Source organism: Brachionichthys hirsutus, chromosome 12 (genome assembly GCF_040956055.1).
Source record: "Brachionichthys hirsutus isolate HB-005 chromosome 12, CSIRO-AGI_Bhir_v1, whole genome shotgun sequence".
Taxonomy (NCBI): Eukaryota; Metazoa; Chordata; class Actinopteri; order Lophiiformes; family Brachionichthyidae; genus Brachionichthys; species Brachionichthys hirsutus.
In genome coordinates, this window is record NC_090908.1 from 2,288,615 (window position 1) to 2,304,255 (window position 15,641).

Below are 15,641 nucleotides of genomic sequence, written 5' to 3' on the forward strand. Positions count from 1 at the left end.
GATAACATGCGCTCAGTACACACGTCTTGGTTGCAGCTGTTCCTGCCGCTTCATGGGCGACTGATTGAATTTAAACACAATAGACTGATGCGTATACCAAAACAATGCAATAATAATAATGTGTTTCTTAGCAGAAGCAGATCCATTTGTGTCATCCACTGTCAACGAGATGGCACCTCCTGCGAAAGGTAATGTGAACTTTGTCCTCTTTTCTTGCACCAAAACCAGGTCCCACATCCTCTCGCCCCCCCCCATTTGTCTTTCCATTGCAATGTGCAAAATATTTTTTCCTGTTTTGCAGATAATTCAAGAAAAGATATTAATCCAGGACCGGCATCCACAAGAGTCCCAAGGCAGAAGTGGACCAAGGCAGAGGTCGCTGCAGTAATGCGGCATTTCCAAGATCACATCTATCAAGGAAGGCTGGCCGTGAAATCTGAATGCAGTCACTGCAAAGCAGAAGAAGGTTCAGTGCTGGCGCGAAGAACCACACAAAACATCCGCGACTTTGTCAGAAACCGAGGAAAGAGGAATTCGGAGAATAATAATAATAACCCTAACCCAACTAAAGTCTGATTTGTTTTTCTTGTATGTTTTTACAGTTACTGGCAGTTCTGGTTCCATAAAACAATGCCGATCGTAGGCCTTTTCAGGTCAGATAATACTGCTAATAACGGGTGTAAAATTACTTTATTTTTTAATTAACTTTACTACAAATTATATACAAATGATTACTGGACACGCCTGTCCTAGAGCTGTGGGAGAAGAAGAGAAAAAGTCACTTCAGATCTCTGACTCACTTCACAAGCCAGTGTATTTGTGTTCTGTTTTCTTTATCCCTTAAGACGTGTATAATGATGATATACCTGCTGGCTGGGGTGGGGTGGGAAGAGCGGGTTAAATATGACACCATTCATCTCCGACTGTACCTGAGAATTAAAGAAAAGAAACTTACTGTTATTGTGGTTAAACAGGTCGGTCCTGTCAATCAGTAATACTTTGAGTTCAGTGAGAAACGCCTGTACGAGTTCATGTATTTCTGAGCACCACATCTCAGATGGAGAATCTTTAACTGAAGGGTGACATGGTGATGTTTTGATTAAATAAAATGTTTCTTCATATCTGCTTTGTCGTATATCGCTGCTATTACTGTAGTTATAAGGGAGATTGATTGATTGATTGATTGATCCCATACCTGGCAGGTTTTTCCCAAACCCATCTCATCTCCTAAAATGCAACCTTGTTGGTTCTTCACACACTTTAAACTACGCAGACGGGCAAGCTACTATAAATAACATGATCATTCAAAGTTGGTTCTGAATTTCACGTAAATGTTACGTGAAAAAAAAAGTAAATACTTCTTAATCCAAAATTCTGCATGTCGCTGAAAATGGCGCATCATTTTAATCCGGTAAATAAATATATATATTTTGAGCAAAATATCTTTCATGTTTGCAGGTCGATACGACGCGTAATACCGGAGTCGCGACGCACTAACACGTCACTACGCACTATGACGTGCCGTCGTCACCGCCTTTTCAACATTTCCAACCAATCACCGCAGCCTCTTCGCCCGGAAGTTTGGAAAAAACATTATACGCGGGAAATAATAATCGCTTGAGAGCGACGACGGGCGGAAGGACGGAGGCATTTACTCCGTGATTGTGTTAAAATAAGGAAAGAACTTTTCCGTTTTAGTTGTTCCCGAGAAACGTAATTTCTGCGTTCGAGTTCCGCCGTTTGCTTCTCCTTAGCGGCGGCCTCGAGTTACTCAAACGCGCCGGCTAAAGGTGCGCAGCTAACGTTTGTTAGCTAGCCGCAGCTCGTCGGTTCCGGTGACCGAATGACCGAACGATTAACGTGAACGCGAATACTTCCTGCACCGGTCGGTCGTTGCTCGGTCACGCGCGATGAAGGTGGTCACGTGTGAGATCGCGTGGCACAACAAAGAGCCCGTTTACAGTCTGGACTTCCAGCACGGCTCGGACGGACGGGCTCACCGGCTCGCCACCGCTGGAGTGGACACGACGGTCAGGGTGAGTGGACGGCAGGGGCGTGGGCAGACGGGGGGGGGCTCCGGGGGCTCCGGGTAGCACCGTGACCCTGCAAGAGAGACAGTTACAGGAAATGGATGACTGTTTGATCCATTCATTAGGGTGGCCGTGTAACAGTATATATAATGCAGGTTATGTGTTTGTTGACCTTTGACCCCTGATGCTGATGCAGCTCTGGCGAGTCGACGCAGGCCCCGATGGGAAGGCCGTGTAACGGTATATATAATGCAGGTTATGTGTTTGTTGACCTTTGACCCCTGGTGCTGATGCAGCTCTGGCGAGTCGACGCAGGCCCCGATGGGAAGGCCGTGTAACAGTATATATAATGCAGGTTATGTGTTTGTTGACCTTTGACCCCTGGTGCTGATGCAGCTCTGGCGAGTCGACGCAGGCCCCGATGGGAAGGCCGTGTAACAGTATATATAATGCAGGTTATGTGTTTGTTGACCTTTGACCCCTGGTGCTGATGCAGCTCTGGCGGGTCGACGCAGGCCCCGATGGGAAGGCCGTGGTGGAGTTCCTGTCTAATCTGGCGAGGCACACCAAAGCCGTCAACGTGGTGCGCTTCAGCCCAAACGGGGAGCTGCTCGCTTCAGGAGGAGACGGTAGGTCGAGTTTAAGGGTTGTGAGAGACGACGGGGTTGTTTTTCATGGCTTCTGTCTGTCTGTCTGTCTGTCTGATTGTTAGCAAGATTGTGGAAAGAACTGCCGGATGGATGTTGATAAAAAAAATAATCTAAGATGCGTCTTGGTCTAATTTAGATCCAATAAAATTGAGAACGATCCGGATGCTTGTCTGGATACAAAATAAATCAGGATTTTTTCCCCATTAACTTAAAACAAAAAATCATGTCTTGTAAAATATGCATTCAATTCACTGACCAAAGATCACCGGGGTTCTGTGGTTCGATATAACATTTTAACATTGAAAACTCAATTTACGGATTCAAAAATCAGTTAAAAATACACATAAAATGCAACTCTGACTCATTTGGACTTTTCACGGTTGGTGTCTAAGGATACCAAGAACACTTTGGAACCTTTCGGTGCTGATCCAGATCACCGTGTGGACGGTGTAAATCCAGTTAGGAGGGGGACGAGCTGCTCGGGTTGAGTTTTTCACTCTCCGGGCGCTTTTCTAGTTAAAAATGGTATTTGTAATTATCCAGGCTTGAATTAACAAAATGGTCTTTGTTGAATGCAGATGCAGCAATTCTGCTCTGGAAGCTCAATGACTCCAAGGAGCCCGAGGCCCCCGCTTACCAGGACGAGGAGGACGCTCAGCTCAACAAGGAGAGCTGGTCTGTGCTCAAGATACTAAGGTACACGACTCAAGAACGCTGAAGCAACAGTTTCTACCTCTTGGATTTTGTTTCTTCAGACTGACCTTTTCTTTTAACGGTGCCGTGAGAACACTTTCATGGTTATTTCTTTAGCGTGGATCTACATTTCCGGTAATATTGTGGATTTCATGTTTTGATTTGTGCTCAGGGGGCACCTCGAGGATGTTTATGACATCTGCTGGACACGAGATGGAAACTTCATGGTGTCTGGTTCTGTCGACAACACGGCTGTTATGTGGGATGTTCACAAAGGTTTGCTTAAACTCCAAAATATCCACGTATTTTATCCATTTTAATCTGTCGTACGTTCTTTTATTTCGACCTAGTTTTGTTGCAACTGGTTTTGCGTTTAGGGCAGAAACTGTGCATCCTGAATGACCATAAGAGCTACGTTCAGGGGGTGACCTGGGATCCTCTGGGGCAGTACATCGCCACGCTCAGCTGTGACAGGTAGAAAGTAGATCTGGATAACCTGGGTGTCTGACTGTCGTTAACGCGGTGTACCGGTACTTATGTACCGGTAGTAAACGCTCCGCTGCTCGTATTTGAAGATGTTTCTCCTCCCTTTCAGAGTGATGCGTGTTTACAGCGCTCAAACCAAGAAGAAAACCTTCTGCGTCAGCAAAATGAGCTCTGGGTCGCTCGCAGAAGGGGAGGTCAGTAAAAAGATTGTTTTTGATAGCAATGGATCGCTTCATTATTCCGTCATTGTTCGGTGGAACCTCGGTTCTCGAACGTCGTTCGTTCCGTGATGCTGTTTGAAAGCTGGTTTGTTCCATAAGAAGGAACGTAGACTAGATTAATCCGTTCAGTGCCCATGTACATGCCTACAGTTATATTATTATCTAACTACGTGTATCTAAACGTCTTTCTCCTACGGCCGGCCGACTCAAACCGAAACTACTCTGTGATCGAATCGTGTAATACTCATATTTTGGGTACCTTCTGAATAATTCCCTTTGAATTCTCCTGAGTTGACATTTAAAGCTGATCCCTTTTTCTCCGTCGTGTCCTCGGAGATCTTCTACGCTCGCTTTGGGAGCTGAATGTTTCTGTGTTTGCAGTGCAAGCAGCACAGAATGTTCCACGATGACAGCATGAGGTCATTCTTTCGACGTCTTTCATTCACGCCAGATGGCTCTTTCCTTCTGGCCCCAGGTACCCACACAGAAAGCTCAAAGTGCTCCGTGTTGTGTGTGATCGTTTGCCTGAACCATCAGCTCTATTGTCACATTTTTAACAGCTGGATGTGTGGAGATTGGTGAAAACGTCATAAATACCACCTACATCTTTTCCAGGAAGGGGCTAAAGAGGTAACCTTCGTCACACGCGGTTGTATTTCTCGTATTCGGATGTTTTGGTGCCGTTATAAATAAATTACTGTCTTTCTGTGCGTTCAGGCCCATCGCTCACTTGCCGTGTCCGTCTAAAGCCACGCTGGCTGTGCGCTGCTGCCCCGTCTACTTTGAGCTGAGGAAGAAGGGAGACGGCAAGGACATGCGTTCTTTCCTTAAGGACGAGGAGCCCTCTGTTAGCGTACGGTCGCTTCATGCTGGTCTCCTTCCCTCCTTCCTCCCTTTCTCCCCTTCAGACGCTTCTGCTCAGACGCTTCCCGATAAATTCCAGTTGCCGTACCGCATGGTGTTTGCTGTGGCATCTGAGGACTCCATCTTTTTGTACGATACGCAGCAGACCCTTCCCTTCGGCCTGGTGTCCAACGTCCACTACCACACACTCAGCGACCTTACATGGTAAGGGGGAGGGGCTTCTTCTCTGGTGTTCTGTTGCACAGGAAAGGGAATGAATGGAGGTGTGTGTGTCCTTGTTTTAAATGATAATTGTATGTCCTTCGAACAAAATTGAAGTTAAACGAGAATATTTGCACACACAAGTACTGATTTATGATGTATAAAAATGTATTATGAGGTTTCTGCAGGTGATGACTTTAAGAGTTTAATGTAACTGCAGTAATTCATGACTAAATCCTACTTGAGGGCGTCTTCACCGCTCCTATTCCCCCTTCAGGTCCCGCGATGGTTCCTTCCTGGCTGTGTCGTCTACAGATGGCTACTGCTCCTTCCTGTCCTTCTCTCCTGGGGAGTTGGGCACTCTGCTGAAGGAGCCCCCCACTTTGGAGGTGTTTGCACCAAACAGTGGCGTTGAGAAAAAGGGCAAGAAACCCCCCAGAACTTCATCGCCCGGGACCCAGCAGCCAAACTCAGCCACGAGTCCTGCATCCCAAAAAGATTCCCCCTGTGTCAGCCCCCCCGAGGAGAGGAAGAGCACCCCCCGCACCAAGTCGAAGCCCCAGCCCCGTAGGATCACACTCAACACTCTGGAGGGCTGGGGGAAGCCCTCCGCCTCCAAAACCACAGCCGCTCCGTCACCTCAGACCCCCACGCCGGCGTGCCCAAGCGCACCCTCTACACCCCCCCAGCACGGTGCTCCTCGCACCCCCTCCAGCTCTCCCTTCACCCCTAAAGTCCTCAACGGGGCTAACTCTGCTGGGCCTGCGACCCCCAAGGGGACATCCACCCCGAAAGCGCCCACCCCAAGGTAAAAATGTCACGATCAAGTAGAATCTGAACGAAGAGGAGCTGCAGTACTCGCAGCGTGTATTTTACGTTGGTGCGTAACTCATGATTATTAGATGTTTGATTGATAACAAGCCTCCCATTGATACCTGTATTAATATTCGTTTACGTTCTGGAGACGGAACGCTTGACCTCTCTGCTGACCTTTCTGCTTCCACGGAGGCTGATTCGAGTTGCTGTTGATCAATGAATCTGTTAAGCTCGATGAAACGCATCAGTTCATGATTGAGGCTGTTGTCCTGAGTTTTTCTCAACATTCGGGAAAGTGATTAGAATGTTTTCTATGTTTAGCTACTCAAAAATATTTATATTTAAAAACAAAAGTATTTTGACCAGTGGTTTAATGGCACTGTCTGGATTAAGATATTTATATAGTCATTACTTAATACTTTACTTATATAGTGCTTTTTAGAAGCAGGGTTACAGAGGATGAGGACATAACTCTGCTCTGACCCCCCCGGGGGGGGGGGGGGGGGAGTATTCCCTAATCGAGGGTTCGTGGCTGCAAATCGTACATTTTGACAGGATTACCTTAAAAGTAAATTAGAATGACTTTTAAACGGATCTGGACCGGGATGACTCGGTGAATTCTGAGTGTCTAGATGTACTGCAGGCGCTGACTCGTACGGTGACTCACGGAACTGCTTGTACTCTTCAAATCAAACTACTGAAGAGTTGTACAGCCCGACTGCCTCCTCGTCCCTCCTTAAAGTCACTAAGCCGATTATCTCTGTTAATGGAGGTGAACGCTGAGCAACGGGAGCTTCTTGTTCTTTTTAAGTACCGTCTTAACAGTTCTTCTTCTAATTAAGAACAAATCTAATTATCTTGTGTTTAGTGTTGGCCCTGAGAATAAAGGCCTGTCTGATTTGGGGATTTGTTGGAACCCCCCCACTGACTTTAAAATAATAATCACTCTGGCAGACGATGGCAGGGCCTCCGTTTGTGTTTCTCCTGTATCTGTAACCAAAATGGATAAAGAATCACAACGACAGGATGTGGAACAGTTTTCTGTTGTTCTCCCATTTCCTCTGGACGGAATGCTTGAAGCGTTGCTCCTTTCCCCCGCTGTCTGCAGGAGGGTCTCTCTGACTCCCGCCGCTGCCCGGTCTCCGTCTGCTTCGCTCTTCTGCGCTCCCTCGTCCACCGAGAAGGCCAAACACGGTCAGTGTTTCGATTATAGTCGATCCTGAGATTCCACAATCTGATACGGTGAAGTACCACTCCAGCGTTCTCTTCACACCGAGGTCCCAATCGATTAGCAATACAGCAGGCTAATGCTAAAGTACTGTGTATTTATATAGAGGCCAATTTAAGTTTAAAAATATATGACTTGCATGAGTTTTCTTTTTGAAGTTCTCTTAATCCTACTTATTTATATTAACATATTATCTGACCGCTCACATTTCTTTCCGAGTTAGTCTTCAGTCGGTCAAAATTTATGGTCTGTAATTCATGATGTACAAGTTGTAGTATAGTGGAATTATTCACATACTCCTGTGTAAACCTGAGGGGAGTGAATGGTTCCTTCATTTGTGTTTCTCTAGAGCGCCCTTCTCCTCCTGTAGATCCAGTGTGCCAGCCTCCAGAGTCCAAACGGCCCAAGACCAGCGCGGACCCGGAAGAGACCACTGCCACCAAGGCCAAATATTGACTGGGACCAGTCTGGAGCTGGGAAATCCAAAAAAGAGGACTTGCAGCAGGCTATAACAGCAAAAGCAGAATAAATACACTCAGTTAAAAGCTAAATGCATTATAGTGTCCTTGAATGTAGAAAAAAAAATATTCCAGCCGTGTGTGTTTTATACAGAAAATATACTTTGTTAATCGTGCTCTGTTTGATATTTTAATGTTTAAGTCACTTATTTCCAAGAATGTTTTATTGTGAAACTAAAATTTCCTTTGAAAACTCGAGGACGAAAAAGGAAACGCCCTCATGAGACCTTTGGCGTTTTGAACTTTGATAACTTAGTTTGATAAGAGACGGTTGAGCTTTAGTGAAAAACTCGGCAAACATTTAAAGGTCGTTCAGGTCGTTTCAATAAATGATGTTTCTTCTAAATGATGAGTTTGTGTTTTTCCAGTCCAGTTAAACTCCCCAAAAACACGACATTACCACAGTGGACTCGGTTGTGACCCTGGCCCGATCATCATCGGGGCCTTTGGCACAGGTTTGAGCAAATATTTGAGCTCAAATAGCCAAAGAGCTGGTCAATTCCGTTCAGCACGAAGCCCGAGCAAACAATAACGGTGCTCGATTCTCTGCATTTAAACTAACTCAACGTCTCTAAAGTGACTTATTATTATTCCACTGGCTTTCTCATGACAGTTGCTGTTTTGGCAATAAATTGTGTTAGAATTCAGCCATTAACACTCAACTAATCTTAGACTAATTTATATGTTAAATGTAGATTTTCTTTTTTGCTTTGGCTCTGTGTTGGTATTCAGGAAATAATGCGATTTGTATTTAAAAGCTTAAAATGTATATTCGGCGAAAATGGAGCCAGAGCTCTTGTAAACAATAATAGTGTCTTAAAAGTATTTGTTTCAGGTACTGAGATGAAGGTGACAGTTGTGTTGTTAGTAGTTTAGTTAAATAAGAACTCCATTACCCAGCATGCCACAGTGAACCTCTCAGAGCTTTGAATGGTAGTTTTATCTCAGGTAGCTACCAGACAGTCAAAGCAATAGTACAGTAGTGCGCAGCCAACCTACCATGCTGCGAAGCCACAAGACTAACGTGAGTGGCAGAGCTATTAGCCAATCATATCTCGTTCTGCGAGCCCTGTTATTATTCTTCCGCTAATGGCCTTTGTCTGAAGGCGGGGAAGGTCTGGTTCGTCCGGCTGCTTGGTCTGTAGCAAACAGAAGGTTACGAGTTTTAAAGAATTCGATTATTTCCCACCGGATTGGGTTTTATGGACTATTTCGTGTCGATGACTGGCGCTTTCCGGGCGCGGAGGCGACCTCGCGCTCAGGTCGGTGAGGCGGCGACGCTGCGCTGATAGCTGCGTCATCGTGTCGCTTCCTGCTTGAGTTCGCGAAAAAGAAAATCTCAAGTTAAAGCTCGGCGGCGCGGCCGCATGCCGTCATTCAGCCCCGGAGGCCGCTGCTGGCGCCTGAGATAGAGGGACGACGGGCGGCTGGTGAGCAGCGGCGAGCTGGGAAGCCTTTTAATTCATGTTTTTACGCGCTTAAAGTGTCTACTTTACGTCACTTGACTCGGTGATATCGTCGTCTTACGCCACTGGCGTAGAGCAGCGGCCCGTCTCTGACGTTGTTACGCAGAACTTTGGCCTCCAGAAAGTGCGACTGATTTAGTTTTGGGATGATTTCCGCAACTGTTTGACCGTCAGCTCGGTGCCCCCCCCCCCTAACTATTATCATATGATATAGGTGGGGGCTGTTGCTAAAGTTTGGCTCGTAGTTCCCCGCCGAGACTCGCCAGGGGGCCACCCGGCCCCGGGGGGGTCTGAGTTGTTTGCTTACTTCAAAGAGGAATAAATAGGCCCCCCCCCCCCCCCCGGACAAAGTCATTGTGATTATAAAATGGCAGAAAGCTGCACCGACACAACGTCGTTTTATTCCTGGTCGGACGGAGACGCGCACGCAGCTGGAGGGACGCGCCCGGCCGTGACCTCCGGGGGCGGCGGGGCCCCCCCAGCGCGGCGGGCGCCGAACTTTGAGCTGATCGACGGGCTGCTGTACCGGAAGAAGCTGGAGAGGGGCTACCTGAACTACCGGGAGGTGTTGGGCGAGGACCGGAGACGCGGGGCCGTCTCCAGCTTCCACCGGCGGGGGCGGCCCGGCCGGCGCCACCTGTCCCTGGAGGAGACCTACAGATGCGTGGCCGAGAACTACTGGTGGGAGGGTACGGAACCGGTCCCGCTGGCCCCGCCGGCCCCGCCGGCCCCCCCGTGCGGGTCCCGGATGTGTGACCGGCTGCTTGTAGTATTGATTATCTGTTTTGTTTGATCCATTGATGATGATCGGCGCTTTGTCTCCGGTTCCCTTCGTAGGGATGTACTTCCAGATCAGGGATTTCGTCCTCGGGTGTCCGGACTGTCGGAACCAGCACACCCAGAACTCTGAGGTAACGCCCCAAACCGGGGGCCCGGGGGCCCGGGGGCTGAGGTCCTCTCAGAGCCCCGTTTCACAGAACACTTCCCAGTTTTCGTTCTCCCTTGATCTTCTTTGCGTTGCCCTGACGACGCCTCTCTGTCGCCGTTCTCCCCTCTCAGAAGCTCGGGGGCAGAGGGTGCGTTACGAAGACGATGGCATCCCATAATGATGACGTGCTGAGCAAGCTGAGGGGTCAGCGGGAGGCCGGGATGTTCTGCGACGTCACGCTGCACACGGACGGGCGGCCCTACTTCGCCCACAGAGCCGTTCTGGCAGCCGTCAGCGATCACTTCCAGGAAGTGTTCACGGAAATGGACTCCGGCACGAAAGCAGACGTAGACCTCACCGGTAAGAGTCCCGGGGCTGGGGCTGGGTCTGGGTCTGGGTCTACCGGGGCTGGGGCCGGGTCTACCGGGGCTGGGGCCGGGTCTACCGGGGCTGGTTCTGGGTCTACCGGGGCTGGGTCCGGGTCTACCGGGGCTGGGGCCGGGTCTACCGGGGCCGGGACCGGAGGCCAAACGGTTCTACGAAGCTGCTGCTTGAGGCTGGATCCTTTAGTCTGATTCAAAGTGAAAACTAGAATAAAAGTTGTTCTACATCCTAGACCAACAAAAGCTTCAAAGAAAATATAAAGCGAGGTAAAAAGAAAGGCTGTCGTATCTGCTCGTCTAATATTCAGGCTCCACACTTCTCTTTATGCATCTATAAAATATATATATGAAAAGAACATTCTCCAGATAATGTTTGCTCTTTGTGCTTGATTTGATCAGCAGAGTAGCTGATCGATAAATGAGTTAAAGTTTTCTTCATGTATTTAATGCAATCATCAGCGTTTCTGTCATTAGTCCGAGATCAATCAGGAGGTTTGGAGATCAATCAGGAGGTTTGGAGATCAATCAGGGGGTTTGGAGATCAATCAGGGGGTTTGGAGATCAATCAGGAGGTTTGGAGATCAATCAGGAGGTTTGGCCTCTGCACGTTTCCTTTGATCTCGGCGCTCGTGTGATCTAATCGATCGCCGTTCACCTGAACGCAGTCACATGACGTTGAGTTGGATTGATCTGTCTTTAACGTTTAGCCGTTGGTGGAGCTGCAGATAAAACGTTCTGCTGATCATGATCCCCGTGCGAGGACCCCAGGCCGTCTTTGAGGAGGCCTGATTAAATCACTCGCTCTCCGGGGTCTCTGTGATCCTCCGCTTTGATCTCGTTTCCACTCACTGAGATTCAGCTAATCTAACGGAAGGCTTTTCCACACAGGCTTCAGCGAGGACAGCCTTCTGTCTCTGCTGGATTTCTCCTACTCGTCCACGCTGCGCGTTCGTCAGGAGGACCTCCCCGAGGTCATGGCGATGGCCCGTCACCTGGGCATGTGGCTCGCGGTGGAAGCCTGCGGCGCCCTCATGAAGGAGCAGCGGCTCCATCACGGGCCTCGGGACCGGAGGGGGACTTCTGGACTACGGGATCCGGATCGCTGCTTCCGCCTGGCGCTGGATTCGTCCAACGGGCCTCGAGGGGCGAGCCCAAAGCGCGGCCTGCGCCGGACGGCCAGAACTCACGGCTGTAGCTGCCTCTCGCTGAGTCCGTCCCACCGGATGAAGCTCATGGACTTTAAGTCTCCGTCGTCCAAGAAGGTCGCCGCGGAGACACGGGGTTACGCTGGGATGTCCCCGCCCAACACTGGCCTCCTCGCCGCGGAGCCACGGGGTTACGCTGGGATGTCCCCACCCAACACCGGCCTCCTCGCCGCGGAGACACGGGGTTACGCTGGGATGTCCCCGCCCAACGCCCGCCTCCTCGCCGCGGAGCCACGGAGTTACGCTGGGATGTCCCCGCCCAACGCCGGCCTCCTCGCCGCGGAGACACGGAGTTACGCTGGGATGTCCCCGCCCAACACTGGCCTCCTCGCCGCGGAGACACGGAGCTACGCTGGGATGTCCCCACCCAACGCCCGCCTCCTCGCCGCGGAGACACGGGGTTACGCTGGGATGTCCCCGCCCAACGCCCGCCTCCTCCGCTCCTCTCCTGGTGCAGCCCAGGAGGTGCAGAGGTCGTGTTCCACACTCGAGACCCCCCGACCAATGAGAAAGCCCCGCCCCGCCGCTCGGCTCTCGCGCAGCCCTGTGAGGGTGAAGCAGGAAGTCGACGAGGTCGGCGAGGACGAGCGGGATTACACGAGAGCCCAGGAGAAGTACGAGCTGATGAACGTTCTCGGGTTGCAGAGAACGGCGCTCCTCCCTCGACCGGAAGATCTGATTGGCTGGAGACAGAAGAAGCGGCTCAGGAAGCTGAAGGCTAACGACTACTCCCTGACCAAGCGGCGCAGGCCCCCCTCGGCCCCCCCAGGCCTGCCGATCGGGCCGGTGACTCTGTCGCTTCCCCTCTGCAGCGCCGTTACCACTCGCTTCCTCAGCGGGTCGGCGAAGGCGACGCCCTCGACGACCGGGAAACGCAGACGGGCCGTCCCGCAGCGGGTCCCCCCCAGCGACAGGAGCCTGAGGAGCAAAGTGCTCCTGCCAGACATGTTCGCCCCGTCCTACAGGGGGCGCCAGCTCAGGCAGTCGGTGAGGCAGAGCGAACGTCCCAACCGCATCTCCCAGCAGCCTCTGCAAAGGCGCGGCGCCAACAAGCCTCGGGTGAGAAACGCCGCCGTCGGGATGAAAGCGGAACCGGTCGAGTTCCCCGTCTCGGGTCAGACGCCTCACAGAACCAGAACCTCCCCGAGGACGCGGGACAAGAACAAAGTCCCCGTGGACGCCGTTAAGACGCCGCGTTACAACAGCAGCCGGCCTGCAAAGGCCAAGCCCAGGAGGGGGTCCGGCAGGGAGGGGGGGCGGCACCGGGGGGGGGCTCCAGACACCAGACCAAGAGTCCAGGTTGGTGCAGCTGACGGGTTCCCGTTTTCACAGCAGGAAGCTCCTCCCTCGATCTGTAACCACCCTCTGTACAAAGTCATCAAGGCGGAGCCGGCGGACCCGGTGCCGGTGGACCCGGTGCCGGTCGCTGCGTTCTCTGACCCGCCCTCTCCAGACCGGGGCAAGCGCCAGAGCAAGCCCCCCATCAAGCTGCTGGACCCGGGGTTCCTCTTCAGCTTCTGTCGCCCCGCGGGGGGGCCGATGGCGGCGCTGAAGAAGGAAGAGGAGAGCGTGGATATCTGCTTGACGCGCTCCGTTTCAGAGATGTCCCCTCACCGGGCGCTGAGGGCCAGGGGGGCCCCCGCCCTGCCGGCGGTGAAGAGGGAGGAGAGGAGCGCGAGCCGGAGGAAGGCTCGGAGCCCCCGGCCGAAGTCCGGAGACGACGCCGTCGCCCCGATGAGACCTGCTGGGCCGAAGGCCAGGAGGGCGGCGCCGAAGGTAGGCAGAAAGAGGCGCGAGGCAGAGTTGGGGTGGATGTGAGCGTCTCCTGATCTGTCTCCGGATCTGTCTCCGGATGTCTCCGGATGTCTCCGGATGTCTCCGGATGTGTCCGGCTGCTTATTTCACGTCTAACTCGTCGTTTCGTTCCGCTGGTGTTCGATATATTTGCACCGTCGATAGATCTGCTCATGGATCCGCGTTTGTCTTTTCCTGCAGCGAGAGAAACTCCCTCAGCGAGTGACGGACGCTACGCGGCGGGCGAGGCTGAAGCAGCTCCGGGGGCCTTGCAGTCAGGCCCCCACGGCCCAGAAAGCGTCCCACGCCTGTCTCCGGTGTCCGGCCTTCTACAACGACTGCGACGCTCTCATCATGCACCGCCTCCGGCACGTCCAGGGCAAGCACTGGCCGTGCCCGGTGAGGAACTTATAGCTTTAACAACCATTACGCGGAGCTCCGCCCCTTTTTGTACTATTTATATTTTTCTATGAATCTTATTTTGCTCGTTTTTTTAATGTAAATAACATTTTGAGTTTACCCAGAGCGGTTTACCGTCGAGGACGTGTCACTTCCTGGTGTTCTTTTTAATCGCGTCCGTTTCCAACGCGTTGCGTTTCGTGCCTGTTCTGTTAACCCCTCGTCTTCTCTCTGCCCTGCAGCTCTGCAGCAAGACGTTCTTTAGACTGAGGAACGTACGCAGCCACATCCGGACCCATGACCCCAAATTGTACAAATGCCGGAGCTGCATCGTGGCTGGTTCCTGAGGAGACTCCGGGGGCGACGGGGGCGATTTGGAAGTGAGTCGGGTGAGCTTGATTAATTACTGAGGCTGCACGGATGTCTGCTCCTTTCGTATTTGATGCAGTATAAATCATCCCAGCTTTTATTTTGAAGGGCATTGCAGTTAAGAACCTTTACTTTTCTCACCGTGCATGAATTAAATACACTTTTAGGAATTGCATGCTGATTTTTTTGGCCCCCCCCTCCCCCGTGTTCCAGGATGAAGGCGGCCTGCCGGCTCCAGCGGTGCAGACTGAAGCCAGAAGCGTGTGATCGATCAGCAGCTTGTACATAATGTGGGAAGGCGTAATTGATCTGATCACCAGTGATTGCAGATGTTATTTAAAATGGCCTCCTCGCGGTTGCTGTTTCTGTTTCTACAGGAAGGTTAAACTTGAACATTTCTCTCAGGGGCAAGGGAAGGTGACGCCACGGTATAAATCAGTTTAATGTCATGCTCTGTATGAAATGGAATGTAAAGTGATTGTTTTTAATATAACGGCTACTCATTGTTATCCTTATTGTTCTATGTATTGATGGATTTTGGGTGAACTTGCATCATGGCTTGTGTTCTAAACCCAAGAAGAGATCGTGACGTTGGGAGGTTTCCAGGGGGAATACTTGAACTGATGCTTGCGCTGGAGAGAATACTTGAAGTTGGAGGGGGTCCCGCGGGAGGGGGGGGGGGGGTCTCGGGGTCTCGGCCTTTTTTCTGTGGATCTTTGTCCTTGGGCGTGCAAACCTTTAAGTAACTCATCCGGTCTGTCCCTCCTTTCGCATTGATCTGTCGGGTTCGTGTGTCTCTGCAGGCTGTTTGTCGCCCCCCGTCGCTTAAAAGGGAAGCGCGTCTCGGTTTTAATGTGAATTTCGGAATATTAATTAACTGTCATTGCAGGTGTTTTATTGATGTCATCTTCCGCTTTAATTTAAGACATTCATAGTCTTGTTCTACTATAAAGGCTTCAGATGCTAAGGAAATGCAATTTGTTCACGCGAAGAGATGTTTATGTTTTACAAATTGACTTTAAGAATAAAAAATGAGCTGTGTCGCTATCTGCTAAAAGCGGAATACCTTTTTGCTTTTTATTTGTTTCTCTTGCTTCAGCTGTGTTTTTGGAGGAAACGATACAGTTGCTATGATCTATGGGCACGAGGGTATTTGGTGGCCGCCGATTGTGCAAGTCACCCACTTAAAAAGATAAGAGGTCTATTTTCATCACACACTTAAACTGAGAGTGACAGATTTTTTTATTTTTTTTAATCCAGGAAATCACTTTGTATGATTTTTGAACTATTTGTAAATTCATGTGTGAAATATTTATTTTCTGCACCATTATACAAAATAATTGTTTGAAAAGCACACGGGGATTTCCTGGATTTCTCTTTCTCACACTCA

General features: G+C 50.6%; 1 protein-coding gene across 1 annotated transcript; it reads left to right on the forward strand.

The window, feature by feature from the left end:
• The first annotated feature begins 1,910 nt into the window (after positions 1-1,910).
• On the forward strand, positions 1,911-15,314 carry chaf1b (chromatin assembly factor 1, subunit B). Its single transcript, XM_068746472.1, has 18 exons — positions 1,911-2,036; positions 2,527-2,659; positions 3,259-3,376; positions 3,546-3,649; positions 3,751-3,847; positions 3,969-4,053; positions 4,462-4,555; positions 4,641-4,710; positions 4,798-4,933; positions 5,003-5,148; positions 5,423-5,953; positions 9,525-9,862; positions 10,011-10,084; positions 10,233-10,461; positions 11,373-13,465; positions 13,685-13,882; positions 14,125-14,271; positions 14,465-15,314. Exons 1-17 carry the CDS (start codon positions 1,911-1,913, stop codon positions 14,227-14,229), a joined length of 4,677 nt encoding a protein of 1,558 aa, XP_068602573.1. The 3' UTR covers positions 14,230-14,271; positions 14,465-15,314.
• Positions 15,315-15,641: the final 327 nt, after the last annotated feature.

Bases quoted from the DNA above. Each gene is read 5' to 3' on its own strand.
- chaf1b (XM_068746472.1), top strand. From the start codon at position 1,911: ATGAAGGTGGTCACGTGTGAGATCGCGTGGCACAACAAAGAGCCCGTT. The intron at 2,037-2,526 runs GTGAGTGGACGG...GTGCTGATGCAG, and splicing joins GAGTGGACACGACGGTCAGG to CTCTGGCGGGTCGACGCAGG. The intron at 3,377-3,545 runs GTACACGACTCA...ATTTGTGCTCAG, and splicing joins TCTGTGCTCAAGATACTAAG to GGGGCACCTCGAGGATGTTT.